At 44.7% G+C, this 23,461-nt stretch overlaps 1 protein-coding gene across 4 annotated transcripts in view; it reads right to left on the bottom strand.

Annotated features, from left to right (window-relative positions):
- RYR2 (ryanodine receptor 2) overlaps window positions 1–5,227 on the bottom strand; it is a 644,030-nt gene extending 638,803 nt beyond the window's left edge. For all 4 annotated transcript variants that reach the window (XM_075995501.1, XM_075995503.1, XM_075995502.1 and 1 more), the window contains exon 1: window positions 5,107–5,227. In XM_075995501.1, coding sequence (XP_075851616.1) covers window positions 5,107–5,154 — 48 coding nt within the window. In that variant the 5' untranslated portion in view covers window positions 5,155–5,227. The remainder of the gene's footprint in view (window positions 1–5,106) is intronic.
- Between the last annotated feature and the right edge of the window lie 18,234 nt (window positions 5,228–23,461).

Here is a 23,461-nt window from a genome sequence, read left to right as displayed (position 1 = left end):
GGGGTCTGAGGGATAAGGGAGGGAGAGGCACACTGAGATTTGGTAAGGGGGAGGTTACCAGTAACACCCCGGAAAGTGGTTCAGAGAAGGAAGAGAAGCTGGATAATAACAAGGAGAGATAGAGACAAGCAGTGGGAGGAGCTGAGCAGCTAAATAAGGCATCAGGGACAACCAAAGAAATTGTAAGATGGAGAAATTAACAGGCTTCAAGATAAACCAAAAGAAATAAGTGGAGAGGAAGACAAAAAAAAAAAAAGGTGGGCTGGGGGGGCGAGGGGCAGGCACTCTGGGAGTCTGAGGCAGGAGATTCCTTTGAAGCCAGGAGTTCAAAATCAGCCTGAGCAAGAGAATGAGACCCCATCTCTGGGGGGGGGGGGGGAGATGGATTTCCATCCTAGACCAGGATGCACCATATGAAGGACTGTAAATTTAGAAAGGAGGGAACAAACCTCCTTTTCAGTGGCTGGAAGGACAAGAGGGCAGGTTTGGACAGGGAACTCTATGAAGGTCAAGATAAGGATAAAACGAATGAGACAAGTGGATTCCAATCTTCTCTATAAAGAATGATGTGCCGATAAACTACCGTTCTGGCAATTCTTCAAACATTTTCATGCACTCTGCGTTACTCTATGCCTCTAACTTGCAGTGTGGCACTGGGCCAAGTCCTTTTGCCTCTCTGAGCTTTAGTTTCCTTATCTGCAAGGCCAGAGAGGGGTGGACTGGGTAAACGCTTTCCTTCTCCAATGTTCTAGAGTTCATCTATATGTTTTTCTTTTCTAATTGTCCCATGCCATGCTCTAAATCTCTTCTTTGCAATTATAGTTGCAAACCACTTCCCTACTTATGTTGAATACTGCCTTAACGCCTCATATCATGCCATGCATACAGAAGGTGTTCAATAATGCTTTTCTGAATTAATAAAATTCCCATAATGTCAGAGTTTCAGGAGACAAATATGTGCTTCATCATCTCTCCCTTTCCCCCAAAGGCTATCTACACAGGCACAGTCACGGTCACCAGCGCTGCTGGAATCTGGAATCCTTTCTCGGGTAATTCAGCTGTGATAAAAACACTTATCTGAAGCCAAAGTACAAATAAGACTGAATGTCAAATAAATTAGTACCCTAAGTGTTGTAGATCCTGCCCTTCCTGCCAATATGTACACACTAGTTTCTAAGTAAAAAAATAAATCCGATGATGTAAGCCTGGGTGAGATTCCCATCAGCTCCTTGAGAAAATACCATAGTGCATATCTATCTAAAGTCCTCCTGGGTTCATTACCAAGGGAGCAAAAAGAGCAAATTGCCACTGCTAGCTCAGTCTTTTCATTTGTGCTCTGCGACATTCCTACAGCTGAGAAAACTGATTGGGTATCCTGTTTGCTGTAAACATAAAAGATACTTCAGCAGTGAATAAAGCAGCCTTTCTCTCCTGGAAAGAATATTATTAGCCTAAGATTTGACTTTTACTCCTAGTTCTGCACTGCTGAGCCCTGACTTCATACCATTAACCTTTCTAGACCTCTACAAACTAGGGCTAAACACTTCCGCCCAAACTACTTCACAGTGTTTTGCATTGGCATCTACACTTCACAATTAACACTATTAATTGCTAACCAGTTTCGAAGAAGCTTCTTGTCATTCAAGAGCAAGATGTGTAAGTACCGAGAACTCTACAGTGGAATAGTTCACTCTGCAAAGGAAGACCAGAGGGAGGCTCCGAGCATTCCTACCAGAACAATTTTTGCAGCCAGGACTAAGTTTTAAGTCTCAATCTATATGTAAACACAAAACTGTATGACACAGTATGCCCCAAGAGCAACTGAGCTATGCTTTAACAAATGAAAGAAAGGCAAAGTCCTCAGAAAACTCAACCCTTGACCAAGGTCATTTCACATCATGGTTTTCTTGAAGTCCGGGGAATGCCTTCTATAAAATTGCTTGGGGAAAAAAGAGGAATGTAATTAAAAAGGTCCATGTTTTTAAATATCAAATGACAATTCATTGCTAAATTGGTCAGTTAATAAAACTTTTTAAATAAAATAAGCCATACATTCCAAGTCTTGGATATGTTTGGATATGACAATGAACAAATCCATTAAGAGCTGAAGGCTTATTTTATGACAGGATTCTTCTACCATAAAATAAGTGTCCCATCACAACCAGAGTTTCCACAGACATATTTTCAAGCTCTTTCAAAGAAAAACAGATCCGAGTAGGCATATTTCCAACTGATGGGGGAGCCACTGAATTAAAGAAGATGATCATCCATCTACATAACCGATTGGAAGACTGTTAGCAGACTCACAAGCAAGAGCACAATGGAAAAGCGATCAGAGAGGGACTGGTCCAGGCTGAACACTGACAAAACCCTTCCACAAATGAAGAATTAATTTACAGCAGCAGACATAACTCATGGACACAGTCCATTAAAGATTTCACCTCTACTTCCCTTAACAGTGATCTCAGACCTGTTCTAGAAAAAGAAAAGGAAAAAAGCTTTCAGTGGACAGAAAGATACCTGAATGTGCTGGAGTGCTGAATACAAATCCAATAGACAACGATCTGCTCAAGATAATAATTAGGATGTCCTAATCAGAACACATGAAATGTCTGGTCAGCTTCACCATTACAGTGTCTTAATGGCTGTTTGATTTTCTTTTTCTATGCACGACAGCTTCACGCATCACTATCAAGGAGTCTTTTATTTCAACCATTTTATCAAGATGTTCAGATTCCTAATACTCCTGGTGCTATTTGCTTTAAAAAAGAAGAATTAATTCTTGTTGACAACATTGCATACAACAGAAAAATAAATGCCCCAGGAAAGAAAAGGTAACTTCAACATAGGAAATATATTCTCTCCATTATTAACCCTATTAACATTTCTGAACCATCAACATTATCAGGTTAAGAGGAAAAAAAATGGAAAAGATGAAGGGTCACAGACAAGCTAGTAAAGGATTTGAGAATTTCCATATGAAAATTGTAAAATGTTGAGGAAAAGGAATTGTTTTCTTTACACCAAAAAAAAAACCATTTCCCTGCTCCTCTCTGCTACCTCCTTCAAGGTCATTTATCATCAGCACAACAACCCATGGATGTTTTATTAAAAGCAAAACCCCAGCCTAGGACTGCCAGATCTCTACCCAGGACCCACTTATCAAAGGTGTTGCTCCAGCTGACAGGCAGCTGTCGAGGGGCACAGAGAAAACATGACTTTATATGTGCAAAACCCCATCAGCAAGCACATTCCTGGGTCCCCTATTAAGCATTCTGATAACACCACCTCCATGAGCTCAGCTTAACAGTTAAGCCTGCAGGAAGCCCTTGAGTGCATGAAGACTATCAAAATTTCCTAGCTAATTTTAACCCCATAGAGTTTGATTAAAATTGAATTGAAAATTACACTGCAACTAAATATTTTATCCACCGGAATAAAAGATTCCTTAGTTTTGAGGAAAATCTAATGTGGCTTCGATCACTTTTTAAAAATCTTATAGATAATTTTCCACTAAAAAAAAAAAATTAAAAACTGTATTACTAGCAGGCTTAAGAGATTCCTCACGAGCATGGTATTACTGTCTGTACCAGTAGTATGTGAAACAGCATGTGCAATAGTGCATAACCTGCTGCTATACGGTTAGATTATTCACTACCTGATCCGGACCTTGGGTTTTATTATCCTTTCCAAAGCTTTCTTCCAATGACTGCTCTGCCCCCTCAAAAAAAAGAAAAAAGAAGAGGAAGAAGAGCAAGGCAGGAAAAACCTGGTCGTTCACAATGTTCCTGTAAAATTTACTGTTTTCACTTGTTCAGTCCCCAAACACACCATCAAGACTGTTTTCACACCTAAAAGTTACTGTCTGGTTAATATTTCAAAATTCAGCCATCTCTACGATTTTCTGTGATTGCGGGAGTAATTGCAACTGGGAAGTGGTATCTTTCGCTGCTGAGGAGAGAAGTAGCAGCAGGAGCTGCAGTCCCAGGCTGGGGACGTCTGGGGAACCCTGCCAGGGAACATCCTTCGGGAGGCAGGACAGACGCAGGGAAGGACCGACTGGAAGGATGCTAACTAGGTTATTCCTAACACGAAGTTAGGGCATTTTCTTTCGTGGGGAGGCTCGAGTCGCAGCTCCCAGGGGCGCACCGCCTCAGCCTGGGAAGTATCTGCAGTGTTCGAACGGATCCGAGGGAGGAAGGAGCCGCGCCAAGAGGTACTTAAGAAGAAAATATTGTGTTCGTGTGGAGCCAACCTTTCCCTGCCTGCCACCCAGTGTGGAAATCCCGGGCGTGCACCTGCTTGTATACACAAACACACTCGCGCACACACACGCACTTTGCTGCACTTGGCATTCACTAAGCCAGCATCTGGAGAACGACACGTTCGCGATGGTCCCCACCGGCACGCGCGCACACACTCGCGCGCACACACACTCGCTGCCCGTGCCTTCCACGCTCTGCAAGCGGTCACAGCACCGCCGTGGATGGCCCCAGCCCCGGGGACCGCGGGGACCGCGGAGGCGACTTGGGGGAAATCTCCGGGCAGCGTCCTGCACCATCACGCCCGCCCCCGGCCAGCTGCGGCGCACGCTACACGGAGTAAGCGAACCGTCGTCTTCGCTCCGTGACAGCGCGCGGGTCCAGCCCGAAAGCCCGAGAAACCGCGCGGCGGCAGCGGCATGCCCAGCGACAGCCCGAGTCCCCGCCGGGCCCGTGCCCCACCGGCCACCCTGCTCTGCACCCTTCTCCCGGGCGCCCCGGAGGTCCCAGCCTTGACCCTGGCCAGGCCGGACAGGCCGTCTCCCGCCTCCTCGGCTCCCGCAGCGCCGAGGCGCGGGTCCCCGATGGCCGGGACCGAGCCAGGCGCCTCTTGCCGGTGGCCGCTCCGCCGCCTGGCTTTCCACACGCGCGCACAGACACGCGCCCTCCCGCCCCGCGCCCGCCACGCACACCTGCACACACTTGGCGATGCCGGCTCCTCCCGCAGCCCCGGCGGCAACCCTCGCCCCGCCCGCGCGTCCCCGCTGTCACTTCGCCCGGACCCCGCCAGTAGCTGCCCCGGCGCCCCCTTCCCCCGGGGGCACTCGCGGCGCGCGGCGCTTACAGTTCGCAGGAACTGGATCTCATCCTCGCCCTCGCCCCCATCGGCCATGGCTCCGCGCCTTCTCGCCGGGGCCGGCTCCTGAGCCCCGCGGAGCCCGGCGGTGGTGGCCCCTCGCGCTGCCCGCCGCTGCCGCTGCTGCCGCTGCCGCCGGGCGCCGGGGGCGGGAGGGGGCCGCGCCGCTGGGTGCCGAGCGCCAGGCGGTCCCCGCCTGCAGAGCGGAGGGGGAGGCGGCGCGGGGGCGGCCGAGGCGCGGGGCCTCCCTGCGCCGCACTGTGCGGGAGGAGGGCGGCCCGGCCCGGAGGACGCGGGAGGCGGCCCCACAGCCCAGCCGCGCTCGCTGCCCGCAGCCGGCGGTGCGCTCGGCCCAGGCTCCTCCGAGCGAGTGCGCCGAGCCCGCGGAGCCGGGGTGAGAGCCGCGGTGGGGGCGGGGAGTGGGGGCGGGCGGGCGCGCGGGGAGGAGCTCGGCGGCTCCCGCTGCTGCAGGTAATCCGCAGCCCGCTCCTCCGGGCGGCCAAAGCCGAGGCCCAGCGCCACTTACTGGCTGCGCCGGGTATCGGGGCCGGAGCGCACCCGGCCAGCGCACAGCCTTCCACCTGCGCCCAGCTGGGGTCCCCGGGCTCACTCCCTTGCCCCTTCTCACCTTCGACCCCTGGCACGCGCTTCTTCCTCCCGCACTGGGCTTCCGCACGAACTTCCCCAGCACTTTGGATCGCAGGAAAGCATATCTTTCAGCCGAGCGCACGGGGTGGCTCATCTCCAAAGGTTACCCAACACCCGGTATTTTAAACTTGGTTTACCTCTGTTCACGATCAGCACGAGAATCCCTCAACATCTAGTTTTACTGTACCATGCTTTTCACAGATAATCTACACAACGTGCATGGTTTTAGTGCACAGAACTCGAACACGTTCATTCAACAAATATAGAGTGAGCGCCTATGCCAAACAATGTGGTACAGGACAGCCGGGAGTTATAGTCTTAGAAGTACAAGACTCAATTCAACAAGGAATTGCAGTAAAATGTAGGATAATATCTATAAATTTGACTCACCAGATGGCTCTAAACTCAGGCTATTACCCTTGCTTAGGGAAGAAATTCGAGCATTCCACCGCGGATAACAACACCTTGCTTTCCCGATCCATGCAATAGTCCACCAAATCCCCACTTAACAAACGGTCTTGACTAAGAAATGCAGGGTCTGCGGCAATCTGGACAAGAAAGCGTTTATCCCTTGCTCCTAGTCCACACTGCTCTTTCATTTATGATACTTAAAAGAAGTATGTGCAAAGTAATCAAATGTCGATCCTGCAAAGATACAGAAACTAAAGATTTTTGCATCAGTTTGCCTACATTACATCTTCGGCAGCATTTAACTTGTCATTAAAATCTGCCAGTAAGTTCTATGCAGCTTGCATTTTATTTTTAACGTTCTTTAACTTTGTATTTACTGGACTAGTATTTTTTTGTATTTTCAGGAGAATGAATACTATAAAACAATATGTCTGTAAACACTCTCCCTCCGTGGTGGAACCAGTAACCTTCTGCCGTATTTGATGAAAGGTTACTAGTCATCTTACCTAAAAACTTGACATACTCTTTTTTTAAAAAAAAAAGTTCTCCTTTCATCTTGCAGTTTTTTGTAGAAACAGGATCTCTCTGTGTTGCTCACACTAGTCTTGAACTCCTGGCCTCAAGCCATCCTCCTGCCTCAGTCTCCCAAAGTGCTGGGATTACCTGACCTTGACATAATCTTGTATCTATAAGGACTAACCAAGGCTTAAACTATTATTATTTATGTGACCTTTTACTCTTAGGAATATCTAAATGAGTAATCAGTGAGCTCACAAAATATAAGGTAAAAGTCCTCCATGAGCAATGACTGTAGCCTGAAATTGGCTCATGATATAATGTTAAATAATTTGATCTTCCAAATTTAGAACATATCAAATTGACCTTTTTAAAGTGCCATATTCAGAGCTATGCACAGACGGTTTCTTAATTACTCCATTCTGTCCATACAGTAGGGAAAATAATATAAACATTCTTACCAGTTTTTCATTTTGGCATTTTAACTAGGCTGTAAACTTTTCTAGCAAGAGTTATAGGTATTATTTCTTTAAGTCTCTCAACATAAGTGGAATAATACTAAATGATTATTATTCACCATACACAGTCTTCAAAAGCAAATAGAGCAGAGGATGTTTATAAAACATACTGTTGTTTATATGGACTATAAAACACAAAAATATAAAATTATGAGGTTTATAGATCAAACATATATAAAAACATGTTTGAGAAAGATACATAGTATTTATTTTTAAAAATAGAACTGAGGCAAATATAGCAAGTGGTTTAAAATGGGTGGAGGGTATATGATGTGATGTTATTTTTGATACTATGATATTCTGATATATGTCATAATTATGAATCTTGAAATAATTTTTTTTTTTTTTTTTTGGAGACAGGGTCTTGCTTTGTTGCCTAGGCTAGAGTGAGTGCTGTGGCGTCAGCCTAGCTCACAGCAACCTCAAACTCCTGGGCTCAAGCAATCCTTCTGCCTCAGCCTCCCAAGTAGCTGGGACTACAGGCATGCGCCACCATGCCCGGCTAATTTTTTCTATATATATTAGTTGGCCAATTAATTTCTTTCTATTTTTATAGTAGAGACGGGGTCTCACTCTTGCTCAGGCTGGTTTCGAACTCCTGACCTCGATCAATCCACCCGCCTCAGCCTCCCAGAGAGCTAGGATTACAGGCGTGAGCCACCGCGCCCAGCAAATCTTGAAATAATTTTTACAAGAAACCTACTCCAGGGAAAGCTATGAAAACTTTTTAGTTATGGTATTTTTTTTAATTTAACTGTTTGGGTAGTTTAATTTAGTTATAATGCCCTAATTTCTTCTTCTAGTGAAACATTGTAGTAAGAAAATTTGTTTTCAAGTGGAAAGATCATAGGATGAGAACTAACCTCAATTTTAAATGTAATTTTTAAAACATAATTTTAATTGAGAGAAGGAAATATAATTTGGAAATAGCTTAAAGTTTATGTTCACTGTCGTGAATTTTTATTGTAGACTTACACTAAAAGGAATTAAAAAGTAGATATTTTCACAAGCACAAAACTACAGTTCATTAAATAGAAAAAAATTTATTATATTTTAAATTTTCATAACCATCCAATACTTGGTATCTATTTGTATTGTGATTTTTTTATAAAAATATTTCTGCTTTCTAAATGCCTGCTATATATATTAGTTTATTTTGCTTTTTGCTATTAAAATTTGTAATCTTAATATTTCTTTACTGGAATCTTTATATTCAATAGATGGCCCTCCATTTTAGATTTTTATTTATCATAATATAAAAAAAGATTAAAGGATGACATGTCTATATGTTTTAGTCCAAATTTGGGGAGTGTTTTCCTTAATAATTTTATATCCTACAAGAGAGCAAAAAAATTATATTTCCTTTTTATAATTAAGAGTTTTTCTGCAGTCATCTAATTAAGACTGGGCCAACATAGCACACTATTCACTTGGCAGGACTGTAGAAATCCTTAAAGAAAGAAAAATTAGGACAAATGTAAGATTGTTCATTTTGACTTACAAGTTACTAAGCTCCCCAATGATGAGCTTAAAAAATTAACTTCTTCCTCCAGGTTTCTACAGAAAATCAGCTAACATACTCAGCGTTATTTTAATTCAGCTTCTTTTACTTAAGATCACATAAATTAAAGACCTTATGACTGACGTGGAAGCCTCTGGAATTGTCATTGGGTCATTATAAAATTAGGATTGGAGAGGCCCTGACATCCTGAGACTTAGCCCATTTCTTGTCAGCTCAGATTTCCAGTTTCACAATCTCTAAGGAACATTTCATAACATTTCTCCTTATCCCATTTTAGAACTCGACAAACTAAAATTTTAGAAAATTTCCATTTTACTTGCATCTTTATTATATGTATTCTAAAATATTACAATTCTGATGTGCACCTGTCCTAGAAATAAGTCCCTGGGGAACTCACTGCAAGCTGGTCCTCCAGTAGCATGGCCTGAGGGGTCAGGATTAATACAAGGTGGCCAGAAATGACATTACAGATTACGATGATGGTGATGAAGACTCATTTTATTGAGCATTTACTATGCCCCAGGCACTTTATTTTCATTGTTTCTTTTCATCTGCACAGCAAGTCTGTTTTAGAAAAAAGGAACCAAGGCTTAAAAAAGTAACTTGGCCGAGCGCCATGGCTCATGCCTGTAATCTCAGCGCTTTGGGAGGCCGAGGCAGAAAGGATTGCTTGAGGCCGGGAGTTTGAGATCGGCCTGGGCAGCGTAGCAAGACCTTGTCTCTAGAAAAAAATTTTAAAAATTAGCCAGGCATGGTGGCACATGCCTGTGGTCCTAGCTGCTCAGGAGGCTGAGGCAGGAGGATCACTTGAGCCCATGAGTTCAAGGCTACAATGCGTGATGATTGTGCCACTGCACTCCAGCCTGGGTGGCAGAGCAAAACCCTATCTCAAAAAAAAGAGAAAAGAAAAGTAACTTGACCACGATTACGCAGCCTGTAAGTGGTGGGGCAGGGGTCTGTGAGCTCCAGGCCTGAGCTCTCTATCATTATTTTAGGCTACTTCCCTTCCCCCATCCCAGAGAGGAAAGCACAAAAAAGAGTCTAGACTAGCACGAACTATAAAAGGCTCTGGCAGCCCCAGGAGATCTGTCCCTGGTTTCAGGCCAAAGCAGGTCCTGCTAGCTCTTGGAATGCCAAGTAAGTTCTGGAAAGAGACAGGGATTACTATGTGTTCAGAAATAAAATCCAACTTATGCCTCTCTCCACAGTTTGTATTCTTGGGGGAAATCAGCTTTTTAAGACTTGAAGGTTATTCATTACCATCTTACCGGTTCCTTTAAAATGATGAAGCCCCAAACTGCAATTAGTATTCCGGTTTCCAGGGTCAGGACTGAACTACACAAGGATGATAAAAGTAAGCAGGATCTACCTCTTGGGATCAGAGGAGCCCTAGACATCACAGAGAGGGGTGACCCTCCATGACTAAAAGTTTGCTAATTACGGCAGTCCCCCTCCTTATCCACAGCTTCCCTTCCTGCAGTTCCAGTTCCTCACCGTTCAAAAATATGAAATGGAAAATTCTAGAAATAAACACTTCCTAAGTTTTCAATGGCACACCAGTGCTGTGATGAAATCCCATGCCATCTCACTCCATCCCACCCAGGACATAAATCATTTCTTTGTCCGGCCTGTCCACAGTGTCTGTGCTCTCACCATTAGTCCATAGCCATTAAAATCATCAAATCAACTGTCCTGTATCACAGTGCTTGTGTTCAAGGAACCCTTATTTTACTTGAACACTGAAGGAAGTGTGGGCTCCCCAGTGACATTCCCAACTCAAATCGCCTAGTGGTTTCACAGATAGGGTCATCACGACTGTCCCCTGTCCCCAAAGGCAGATCTTCCTCCTGGTTTGCCTGTTTCTGTTGTGCTACAGCTCAGAGCCATCTGACCACCATCTTGGATTCTTCCGTCACCTTCCCCATTGTCTTTTCATGGGTAAAAAGACATCTTCCTGATGCTTATCTTTATGTCCCAGATTATCTCACTTACTTTGTAACTAATTCTCCTGTCTCTTGTCCTTTTCCAGATTGAGTCATCTCCCCGACTCCCACCAGAATAACCTCCTATAACATTATTTCCATCTTGCCAATTCCCTGCCCAGTAGGAGTTAGAGCCATTCAAGGATGGCTCCCAGACGCCCACGGGGTTGCGTCCAAACCCCTCAGCCTGGCATTGGAGGCCTTCCAGGATACAGTCTTCCACTTAGCTTTTCAATATTTATTTCCAAGTAGTTCTCTGTTTTGGATGGCAGCCAAACTACTGTTTTTCAGATAAAAGGTGTGTGTTACTCAGCCACGCCTCTTCCTTTGCTGTTTCTTTGGCCTCCCAGGGCCCCCAAAATCAGCTCCATACTTCAAGGACTAGTTCAAAGCCTACTTCTGAGCTTTGATTACTCTGGCCCGAGACTGTAACTTTCTCCTGTGAACCACAGCCCTTCATCCTGTATTGTCTGGGACTGTGTTACTTTTTCAAGGGTAATATCCCTCAAATGCACTGACAGCCTCCTAGAGGCAGAGATAATGTGCCTACTATTTATTATACTCATTCTTCATAGGTAGTGATTAAAAATCTTGTCTCTCAATGGTCATAGATTGCTGGTGCACCAATTTGTATATAGCCTTCCAGTTTCATTTTCCTCTTAAGAAAATTCCATTTTGAAACACCTTTCTTCTTTCTATCTCTCTCTCCACATAGAAGTCACTCTTTAACTGCAAGGTGTTCACCACCTTGATGTGTTCACAACACAAAAGTGTCCCAAAAACGTTTGTGGACTTAGTGTCTGTCCCCAAACGGGACTGATCTCTCTCTAATGTTTTCCAGGTTTTCACAGAATAACGTAGGACACAGGTGGTGTCTTTGAACTCACCCTTTATTTGTTCATTCATTCAACAAACATTTGTTGGGCGCCTTCTGTGTACCAAGCCTTGTCCTGCTGAATGAAGCACAGGTGCTATGTTCACGGGGCTTATTCTAGGAGAGAGGGTAGAAAAAAAACAAATAAATATATATGTCAGGTGCATTGAGTGCTATCAAGATCTATAAGGCAGAAGCCAGGCATGTTGGCATGCACCCGTAGTCTCGGCTATTGGGGAGGTTGAGGTGGGAGAATTGCTTGAGCCCAGGAGTTCGAGTCCAGCCTGGGCAACATAGTGAGACGCTGTCTCTAAAAAGAAGTTTAAAAAAAAAAAAAAGAAAAGAAATATAAAGCAGGATGAGGGAACAGAGGATAATAGAAGGGGCGTTTGTATATAAAATGGTCAGGAATTGCATCCGATGAAGTCACATGGCAACAGGGACTTGAAGCAAGAGAGGAAATGAGCCTCTTGTTCATCTAGGGGGAGAGCGGTCCACGCAGAGGGACTGGTACGGGCACAGGCTCTGAGATGAGCGCATGCGCGGCATGTTTAAAGAGCAGCAAGAAGGGCAGGAAGTGCAGCGGGCAGAGCGAAGGAGGGCGCTCAGGGAGGGGGGTCACAGAGGCGGTGAACCCACTGCACATCCTGCCCATTCCAAATGGGAACACCCATTGCAAAGAATCTGTGCTCAGCCTGGTTTAAACGAGGTCAGTTGGCTACTCGTTTTAACAGCTAACCTGAATCTCCATGCTCTGTGCATTTCTAATTCCTGGATATTAGAAATCTTCCGTCTGAATATAAATTTTCTTTACCTGCCAAGTTTTGCTAGGAGGTCCAACTGGGCGGATTATATTTATTTATTGTGATACCGAGAGACCCTGCATTCCGCCAGCCTTGCTATGGACTTGAGGAATGGCTAAAACAAATGAACCGAGTTTATCTGCTCCCAGGAATCAGGGCAAGGCGGTGGTCATAGGTACGGACTACAAAGCCCAACAAACTTAGTTCTGTTAATACTGCCTTCTTTGCCACTTACTGGCAAGTTACTTAACTGCCTCAACCTCTGATTCTCTGTGTATAAGATGAGGATAAGAAAAGCCACCCCATAAGACTGCTGTGGACATTAAATGAGATAACATATGTAACTTGCCAAACACAAAGCCTGGAATATGGACACATTCATTAGATTGCCCATGCATGTGTGTGTATGTAATTGTGTGTGGCTCCTGTTAAATTTAGAACTGAAATTATTTATATAATCAGAAAGAAAATTAATCAGATGGTATGTTCAGTGCACCAACTTTAAAAATCTGGATTTTTCTAATGTTTCCATTATTACTATTAATATGAAAAGAGTTTCTTTGTAAGTTCTCATCTAGAACACAAACATATTCAGTTTCCAGTAAATACCCCACAATCTTTTAGAATTTTTCTTTCTGGTTACAAGTAATAGAGATCTAAAAGCAGCAGAAGGGACTATTTCTCTCATGTAACATTAAATCTAAAACTAGGCAGCCCAAAACTGGTACCAAGGCTCCATCCTCCTTCTATCTTTCAGTTACATCATCCTTAGTTGAAGGAATCAAGCCTCATTGTTGCAAAATGGCTGCAGCAGCAGCAGCCATCAGATCCAAATTCCAGATAGGAGCAAGGGGTCTATGGTGGGGCAAAGGGAGCATACCATATGAGTTACCCAACCACTTAAGTATTTTTCCTGGTAGTCCCACCAATAGTTTTCATTTCTATCTCATTGGCCAGAATTTAGTCATCTATCTTTATAAAAGAGGCTATGAATATATAGGTTTTAGCTGGCCGTATTGCTGCATTCAACCAAATTAGGGCTCTGTTGGCAAGAAAAAAAGGAAGGTGAGCACTGGGTAGAAAACAAGAATATTTGGCCTCAACTACTGTCTTTTCATATGAGATATACACACACACACACACACACACACACATAATATGTTATGATTTTATGGTTAAGTGGGTGGTCTCAAGAATGTCTGCAATCCCTTAAGAAAAGAGACACCTTTTGTGTCATCAAATGAAGAGCTTCCATTTTCATGATCCCCAAATGGAATTACTTTAGGCATTCCTCAAAAGTCTAAAAAACCTAATTATGTAATTTACTAACATGGCCTCCTTTATTTTCATCTTCCAGTGTAATCAAATGTTCCTGTCACACATATTGAACATCCTCTACGTATGACATATTGAATTTGGGTGTTTTTTTTTTCCAATCATAAGGTCACGCCATATTCTGGCTTCAACCTGATTTAACTATAAGAGATTCATTTGTCTGGGGTAGAGGTGGTGCAGGGAAAGGAGTGGGTTACACACACATCCAACACCGTGGCACTTTGGGAAGGGTATAAAAATCCAGAAGAATGTTGACACTGACTGCTACAGTGCTTAGCTGGATCCAAACCAATTAACAATGTTATGATACAAACAGAATTAAGTTTTTTTTTTTTTAATTTGTCATTGGATGTCATGATCACAGTGACATTTCTAAAGGTGAAGGACTAAGGAATGTGAGTTTGAGAACAGAGCCACAAATCTTGAGATCGACATGATTTATGAGTGTCTGGGCTCCAATATTTGGCCGGATTCTGTGCTTACACTTCAGGTAGCAGGTGTACTGAGCTTAATTCAGCCATGAAGGATGAGGTTGCCCAAACCAACACCTTCTCCTTGATATATGTTGTGCTTTAATGAGAGCTGAAGGCAGATGCCCAGGACAGACCCACCCTGGAGCCCTACTAGGAGATTTTCCAACTGATACCCTGGTGCCAATCCATTCATTCATCCACCATTATTCCTGCCCAGCCCTGTGCTCTCTTCTTGGAATACAGAGTGAACAAGACAATACCTGCTGCCTGGCGATTACAGTACACGGTGGTGACAGGTTAGCGTTGTGACAGATACATAGGATTGGGGGACAGGCCAATGAAAGCCATAAAGGGAATGTTCCTTGGAGCAAGTGATTTGCAGGCTGAATGGCAAGAAGACATCATTCAGATCCGGGGAAGGGCAGGCCGAGGAAGAGCAGTGGCCCTTGTGATTAAAGAGCACAGGAAGGACCGAGGCAGAGGGAGAGAGCTCAGAGATGAACCCGAGAAGCAGAGAAATGGTGGCACCGATTTCCAATTGAACTGGGATGAGCCAAGGCATTATGTAAAAGCCTATCACTGATTTTTAAAAATTGTTATATTGTGCTTAGGGGAGCCAGGAATTTAGCAGACATTCTGAATTCCCCAGAGTCTCATCTTGCTTCAATTGTGAAATCTCAGACTCTGTGGAAATATATTTCCTGGGCTAGACTAATGGATTGTCTGGATTGGGAATTGTCAACCTCCTTTTCTCACTGTAGTTTATTGTTAGTGATTGATTTGTTCACAAAAAAAAAACAATGGTAGTTATTGAGCACCTACTGTGTACCAGGCACTGGTAGCCAGGTGCTAAAACTACAAATGTTACAAATGGTGAGATGGTACCGTCTGGTCTCAGTCTCAGCTAAGGTACCAGAAGGTCAAAACTAACAAAATAGGTGGCAGAGACTCCCACATTCTAAAGAGAAATTCTAGAACACCTATGTAGGACTCGCAGAGAAGGTGCTGGAGACTGATTTGGAAGCTTAGGGTAGATGTCGTGGAAGTGGCTGAGACAGACGATTTCTTTGGAGAAAGTTGGAGTGTTGAACCCACTCATGCCCTGTTGGGGAGGGGAGGCAAAAGAGAGAATGTCCCCCCTCACCTCAAGCCTATAAGCTGGGGGGGTGAGAGGTGAGGTGAAGGAGGCATCATGGCTTGTGGGGAGCTGAAGAGGGGAGAGGGAGCCCTCTGAGCAACCCCCGAAAACACCCCTGAGAGAAAGAATCACTTTAAGGATCCTCTCAACGCAGGTAGCTCCAGACCACTCCTCCTCTGCTCTCGTCCTCACTCTCAGAGGTCCCCTCCAGCCCTGGGAAGTGAGGGGTGCCCGGTGGGGTGCCGAGGTGGAGGGCCACACAGGGGGAAAATAAGAAAGCAGCTGAACTCATAGTAGATAGCCCGCTTGAGGCTTCTCAGCCAGATGCTCCCAAGCTCTAGGAGGAGAGAAACTTTTTATATGAAGATTAAATTCATGGTAGTGAAACTGGACTAAACATTCCAGTATGGAACCAAGACCTTTTTTTTTTTTTTTAAGAGATAAGGTCTCGCTCTGTTGCCCAAGGTAGAGTGCAGTGGCGCCATCATAGCCCACTGTAACCTCCAACTCCTGGGCTCTAGGGGTCCTCCTGCCTCAGCCTCCCAAGTAGCTGGGACTATAGACATGGGCCACTCCGCATGACTAATTTTTATGTATTTTTTGTAGACATAGGATCTCGCTATGTTGCCCAGGCTGGTCTCGAACTCATGACCTCAAGCAATCCTCCTGCCTTGGCCTCCCAAAGTGCTAGGATAATAGGCATGAGCCATGGCACCCGGCCCCAAGACTATTCTTGTTACTGAAAGTGACAGGAGTATCCTCTGTGCCCAAAACAGGCTCCTAAATGGTTTTAAAAGAACACTGGGAGAAAAGAATAAAGTTGTTTTCCGTGTATCCTTGTTGAACTCTGGTCTTTCAATTTAACAGTTGCATAAAGGTGTACGACACACAAGATTTGCCTTCAGGAAGTGCACAAAGTCTAACAGGGAAAAAGAGGTTTAAAGCAATTACAACACAGCCTGCAAAAACCAGACAAATTGCAGGACACATGGGATAGGGAAAGAGGAAGGCTACCAACCTCTGTCCATGTTGAAGTAGCGTTGCCAGATAAAACACAGGACACCCTGTTAAATCTGAATTCCAGATAAACAATGAATAATTTTTTAGCATAAGTTTGTTCTGTGCAGTACTTTTGGTTTTCAGTCTGATAAGCTATGCCGAAGGGACAGAGATGGTCCTGGAACCGCTATTGTTGATCTAATCTGTCTTCCTTGTCGCTCTTGTTCTTCATGGACTTTGGGTTCTACCGACACACCTGGTCACCCGTGGATGACTGACAAACCTTCCATTCACCTGCTGTTATTTACAACTACCTCGCAGAGAAATTGTGAGAATCCAAATGAGAGCATCCAGGCCAGGTGTGGTGGCTCACGCCTGTAATCCTAGCACTCTGGGAGGCCAAGGCGGGAGGATCACTCAAGGTCAGGAGTTCGAAACTAGCCTGAGCAAGAGCGAGACCCCATCTCTACTTAAAAAAAAAAAAATAGAAAGAAATTAATTGGCCAACTAAAAATATATAGAAAATATTAGCCAGGCATGGTGGCACATGCCTGTAGTCCCAGCTCCTTGGGAGGCTGAGGCAGGAGGATCGCTTGAGCCCAGGAGTTTGAGGTTGCTGTGAGCTAGGCTGATGCCAATGGCACTCTAACCCAGGCAACAAAGTGAGACTCTGTCTCAAAAACAAACAAACAAATAAGAGCATCCAAAGGTCGTCTCTATGCTGTGACTTCTAGTTTATCTCCAATGCCAACTTTCCCCCCTTAGCTCCAGAATTATATCCCTCTACCTCCCCAGCCCCTCCATGTGGATGGACAGCAGGCGGCTCAAAGATGACACTTCCTGGGCAGAACTCCCGACTCCCAAATCCCTTCCCCAAATCTCTCATTCTTCAGTCTTCGCCATCTCAGCTCACGGTGCCTCGTTCTCAAGGCAAGGGCGCAGGCATCATCGTCACCCTTGGATCAACTCTCCTTCCTCACTCCCCACATCGAACCCGTTGGCAAGTCCTGCCTCGAAATGCATTCCAAATCTGGCTGCTCCCAATTACAGCCACTGCCAGTGTCCTAGCCCAAGTCCTCACCGTCTGCTCCGCTTTTCCCACCCAGGCTAGTTCCCCCTGCCCCTCTTCCCTTTGCCCTGGAACGGAATCCATGTGCTGATCCAACAGCCGCAAGGACCTGCATTCTCCGTCACTTCCCCCTGCACCTTGTCATCCCATACCCGCCCCCTTTGCTCATGACACTTCACCATCCTGGCCAGGATCACCCAGTGTGCCCCTTCTGTGGGGCCCTCTCCCTCCGACTGTCACTTGACTGAGCTCCTCGTCACTGTTTGGGTCTCAGTGCAGGAGCCGTCCTACCTGCCATTTCTAAAACATTGTGCGCCACTCGTCACTTTCCTCCTCATCTAGTCATCACGACCCACAGTGATCTCATTTTTTGCTTCCTGAGAAGAAATCAAAACCCCTGGAGAAGTCAGCACGGCTACTTGCCATTCCCTTCCCGCCCAGCGGACTTGTCCTGCCGTCCGTCCCAGGAGGAGATTGTCGTGGTCTGACGGGATTTGTTCCCTACCAAGCCATGCTGTTGGCTATTGTTCTTTCAAATATATTTATAAAACAGTTCCGCAATTATTATTCTTCTGGAGTCTTTCCTGTTATGAAGGTTGTACTTATTAGTCTGAAGATGTCTAGGTTATTCTTCTTATAAAGATGTAACTTAATATTTTTGTTAATATCCAAACTTCTCCATGAATGCTCTAAAATGGAACCAGTGTTTGCTCAGTACTTAAAATGGTAAATAATCAAAATCTGTGGCTACACGTGACTCTGATTTTTTCCTCTCAAGTTTTCCTTACTTTAGATTCAATTTATACCTCCAAAACAAAACTACCCAGTGATGTTCCTGAGTAGATAGAAAAATGGATGAAGAGATAAATAGATAGTTTTTTTAAGTGTCTTTACCCTGCAGGCACTATTTAAAACAAGATTTCTTTGTCTACCTAATAAGAAAAAATATTTCCTTTTATATATCTTATTACTGAAACATTTAGTCTTTTCCGATTTTCTTTATGAACTTTGCTTTATTAGTTTTCTCACTTTATCTACTAGTTTTCAGCATTTCTTTATGTTTTCCCTAGTAAACTGCCCCACTTTCATTCCTATAACATTGATATTCCATGTCCTAGATAGTGTTTTGCTCAATTAGTTTTCATTTTACATCTTCCTCTTTTTCCATATATGGGAATTACTATTTGGTTCTTAATAAAGCGCATGTAGAAATGTTCAGTTCTCCTGCTCTAGTTTAATTTTTCACTTCTTTTTCAGTCTTTACTAATTCAATTTGCATATCCTTAAAAATGCATTTTAATTATTTGCTCATCAGCTTTAATCTTTTCGGTATAAGAAATCTTTAGATAAAAAAAAAAGTCCTTCTTGTTTCCATTCATTGAAAGACAACAAACAGCAATAATAACAAAAGCCTATTATTTGCAAAACGATGCACAGGCTTCCCGGCTCCCTGAATCAGCCTGAGCCTGTGGCAGGAAGCGCTCTGCTTCCCTGGCCACGCAGCCGGAAGCCGTGGCCACGCAGCCGGAAGCCGTGGCCACGCAGCCGGAAGCCATGGCCACGCAGCCGGAAGCCGTGGCCACGCAGCCGGAAGCCATGACAACGCAGCCGGAAGCCGTGACTATGCAGCCTGCAGCAGACGCCCAGGCTCTTTACTTTCCATAGTTTTTCTTCCCATTTTATCTGCATCACTGAGCAGGTGGAAATGTATGGGGGGAAAAGTGTGCCAAAGAAGAGAGAAATCCCCCAAAACACTTGATGATATTTTTTCTTTACCATCATTCTTATGAAAAGTTCACTTGACCGTGCGGCCTTGGGAGTTCATGATATGCCCTTTGACTACGACGTAAATAAGGAAACATGGATATCAATCCTACGTATCCTACTGTGTTAGTTTCCAAGAGCTGACATAGCAAATGACCACAAACTGGTCGACTTAAACAACAGAAATGTATTCTCTCACAACTCCGGAGGCCCAGAAGTCCAAAGTCAAGGTGTTGGCCATGCCCCCTCTGAAGGCTCCAGGGGACACTCCAGCTCCCGGTGGCTCCTGGTGCTCCTTGGGTTGTGGCAGCGTCACTCCGATCTCTGCCTCCAACGTCACACGGCCTCCTTCTCTGTATGCCTCCTTGTGTCTTCTCCTCTGCTTACAAGGTCACCAGTCATTGGATTAGCAGCCACCCTAAGTCCAGAATGATTTCACTGTGAGATCTTTAATTAATTCCATGGAGACCCTAATATCCAAATAAGGTCACATTCTGAGGCTCTAGATGAATTTGCTATTCGACCCACCGTCCTGAAGTCTATAATAGTATTCCCATTATAATTTATAAAGGGAATTAAGAGTTTTTACTTTAAAATTACATATACTGTTTATACCATCCTAAATTTTTCAGCCACGTTTATGTTACATTTTTTTCATTCATTCGTTCATTCATTGAACAAGCATTTATTGGACATTTACCACGGACATGGGACACAGGACATAGGAGTTTAGACCCTTTTAATAAACATAAGTATCCTTACCACTCCTGAGTTCTTCATACTGATTTTGTATCTCTCCTTTCAAAAAGAGTCATCCGCCAGAAAGGGAATTCATCCCAGGGTAGGGTTATTTTCACATGTTAGTTTTTAAATTAAAACAATAGTAAAGTGCACTGACATTTTGTTCCTAGAGCATGTGGAGTAATATTTTTATGGTTACTCCGGCAACCGCAGAGGCAAGAGCGGCAGGAGGGAGGGAGCAGAAGGCTGGCAGCCATCTCCTGGAGGTGGGAGGAGCACCCTCTGTGGCCTGCCCACTCAGGGCCCAACGGGACAGGGCCACACGTCCAGCCACTGCCGGGAAAACAGTCATCACCCGTCACTGGAGAATGTGGACAGATTATTTTCTCAAGACACTAGTGATAAACCAAGTGTTGCAGGAATTAAAAACTAGCTCTGGAAAAGAAATATTTATATAGGGGTAGACATCAGTCGTTGATGGAACTGCTATTTGTAAACAATAGGGACACAGTTGCCAAGACCACAGCAACTAATGTGCTGGCGAGGACTTGATTTTGCAGGTGGTACCAGATTCTGGGACAATGTCTGAGCGAGGTGATGCTCTCTCCGCCATCTCTGGGTTTATGAAACTTGATCCTACCCTGAACTAGTCAGTCTCCGTCTGTTGTGGACTGACAACGTGCACGGCACTGGTCCGGGGCTTTGGAAATGCTCTTCTGGAAAGTGCGATGCAGACTGTGCTCCGGCCAAAGATACAATGTGAAGGAGACAAATAAACTTGTGCTAATGTGACCCACACACTTCACCTTCTGAGTCTTAAAAAAAAAGAGAGTGGTAGTCTTGGGAAGGGGGAAAAAATAAAAATATTATTAAAAATCAACATGTCCTCATAATTAAGAGTATGAGCTTGGCTTCCTATAGCCCTGAATTCTAACTTGTAACTGCCAGCTAGATTTCCTTGCAGGCCACTTATACTTACTGGCACTTATTTTCCTCATTTGTGAAAAAGAAGGGGAGATTCCTATCTTGTGAGTTTGTGGTGAGAATTAAAATGAGAAAATGTATGATACACACTAATACGTTATCTGATGTGTCACTGAAACTCAACAAATGGCAATTGTCACTGTTGGCATCATTTATTGACTCAGTCTCACCTTGTCATAAATTGGGACGTGGACATGAAGCAAAGTGTTAGGGAGCACTGGGAGGCTCTGGCAGCTAACTTCTGAGGCCCAGTCCTCCTGGTAAAGTCCAACATCCAAGGGACACTGAGTCACAGGGACAGAGGAGGTACAGCTGTCTGGCCATCAGAGGCAGGAACAACCTTGACGTTCAGTCATCAGCTGAGACCTATTCAATAAGATACCTGTCTTCAACCACTTAGCCTGGGATTTCCTGGGTTCCTACTGCTGTGCCAGGTACCTCATCACTGGGCAGAGATCATGGCCTGGGTAGGGTCATAAATTTGTAAAGTAAGCGACAGCCAATACCCATGCTCTGAGATTTTCCACCATTGGGAGAAAAAGAGGTGAGTCCAGGGAGGAGCTGCTACTCGTGAAAGACTACTGGTTTCCCCTGGGGCCCCTGGGGTCACTTGGGGTCTACCTCCCAGTTTTCATTCTGAATCTCGTTAGAGGAAACCAACTGTCAATACACCTCCTGGCTCAGGTGTGGGTCGAATAGGAAGCAGGAGGCGGGTTGGGCCTTCACAAGAATGATCGGGCCCACTGTGGAAAGCCGGCCACGAGGAAAGTGGGTGACTCACAACGATGTGGGGAGGAAGTTTGTCTTGCTGTCCTTGGTCATCGTCTCTGTAATGTGACAAAATCAACTTGGGTGAACGAGAAGTTGTTTTACCCTTCTGTTAGATTAGTCACCCTGTTACAATTATTTTTAAGATAGTGCTCTATTTATATATCAAAGAGCTAAGTATGGAACAGTGTGACTCTACCAGCATTCGAAAATATTCCACATATACCAAGATGAAAATGGGACTATAAAATAAAGCCAGACCAGATTACCTCAACTTTCCGATGATCATATCTAGGAAGGAGACAATACTCACACTTAAATGCTTTTTAATCATAGTGACAACCAGAGAAAAATGTTTCCATTTGTCACTCTCTTCAACCAAACTCAAATGTCTGTTAGTATGTGATTTTGAATATAAATAATCATTTTGTTACACACGTGGTCAAATTGGTTATAAATACAACTAAAACCACACTAGTTTTCTGTAGCTTCCAGTGAGAGGCAGTGATTCAAACTCTCTTTGACTAATAGAACTGCCATGTTGTCTGGCTAAACATAGAAACTATTACAGAATTAGGACATAAGTACTGCAACTTCGAGAACAATGGTTTTGTGGAGAGAGAGAATTGGAGACGTGGGTCCAATTCATCCAGGCTCTGCTCTAGAAAAATCGTTTAACAAAGAAAGCTGGAGTGTTTGCTCAATTCTGAGTTCTGAGGAAGGAAGAAGAGAAGGCTCATTTTTTTCCCTCTCAAGTGGTTTAGAATCTTGTTGGTGCCACAAAATTAAACCAGTGACATAATGGAGCCCAGTAACATAATTTGTCATGAAGTTCTATATGAAGGTACAATTTCCAGGAATGAGGAAAAAGGAAAATTCGTGGGACCTGGAGCAGTCAAGGAAGGCAGAAATTAGGCTGGGCTGGGACTGTTAGGTAAGCTATGGATAGGGAAAAGGGGAGTGCGGAACCTTCCAGATGAAACGTCAGCTGGGCTGTGAGGGTGGCAGCCTGGCTGTCATGGCTCCGTGAGCTCACAGGGGGCGAGCTTGGTGGGGAAGACAGGGGAGTTGGGCCCTCACATGGAGAGATTCCATTAACCAAAGTTTTATTTAGCACCTACTATGCGCCAAGCACGACACTGACATCAGGAAGAATGAAAGTCACGTCCAGTAGAGTTGAGGTTGGAGGACCCTGACAAGGAGAAAGAAACCTCAGCTAGGGGGCTCTGGACAATTAACTGAAAATGCGGCCACGAGGCCCTAGGCTGGTTAAGACAGGATACCCTGAAAGAAGTGGGAGACATTGCCCAGAAATCGGACACATAAAATCGCAACAGTTCAGAAATGAGCGTGTTCCCGTGAGTAGGAGATTGTGGTGCTGGTGAGTGGGCTGTTGTCCTTTTGGTAATGACTTCTGCTCTCTATCATTCATTTCAGACATAGATGGTCATTTTGAACTCCGGGTTATACCATTTTTAGAAATATTACCCCCAAATGCCAACACTTTAGCCACAGCCCCGCTGCTTATGTGCTGAGACTGTTCTCCGGGCCACGGCCACAGTTACTGTGCGCAAAGCACTTTCTATTTGCAGGTTATCTGTTTCCCTTGTGGGTTCCTAATCCCAACAATGACCACTCCGGCCCCGATTGGTGGCCGGGACGACTTGTTCTGTCTAAGTCTGCAGCTTGCCAGGGGCGCGTCCTCACATGACGCCTGTTGGACGCCAATGCCTCCCTATAGCGCGTCTACCGTCCCTGCCTACAGTCCTCGGATGCTTCGAGACGGAGCATCCTGCTT

This window comes from Microcebus murinus, chromosome 19, assembly GCF_040939455.1.
Source record: "Microcebus murinus isolate Inina chromosome 19, M.murinus_Inina_mat1.0, whole genome shotgun sequence".
NCBI classification, from domain to species: Eukaryota; Metazoa; Chordata; class Mammalia; order Primates; family Cheirogaleidae; genus Microcebus; species Microcebus murinus.
This window is presented reverse-complemented; position numbering and strand designations above follow the sequence as displayed.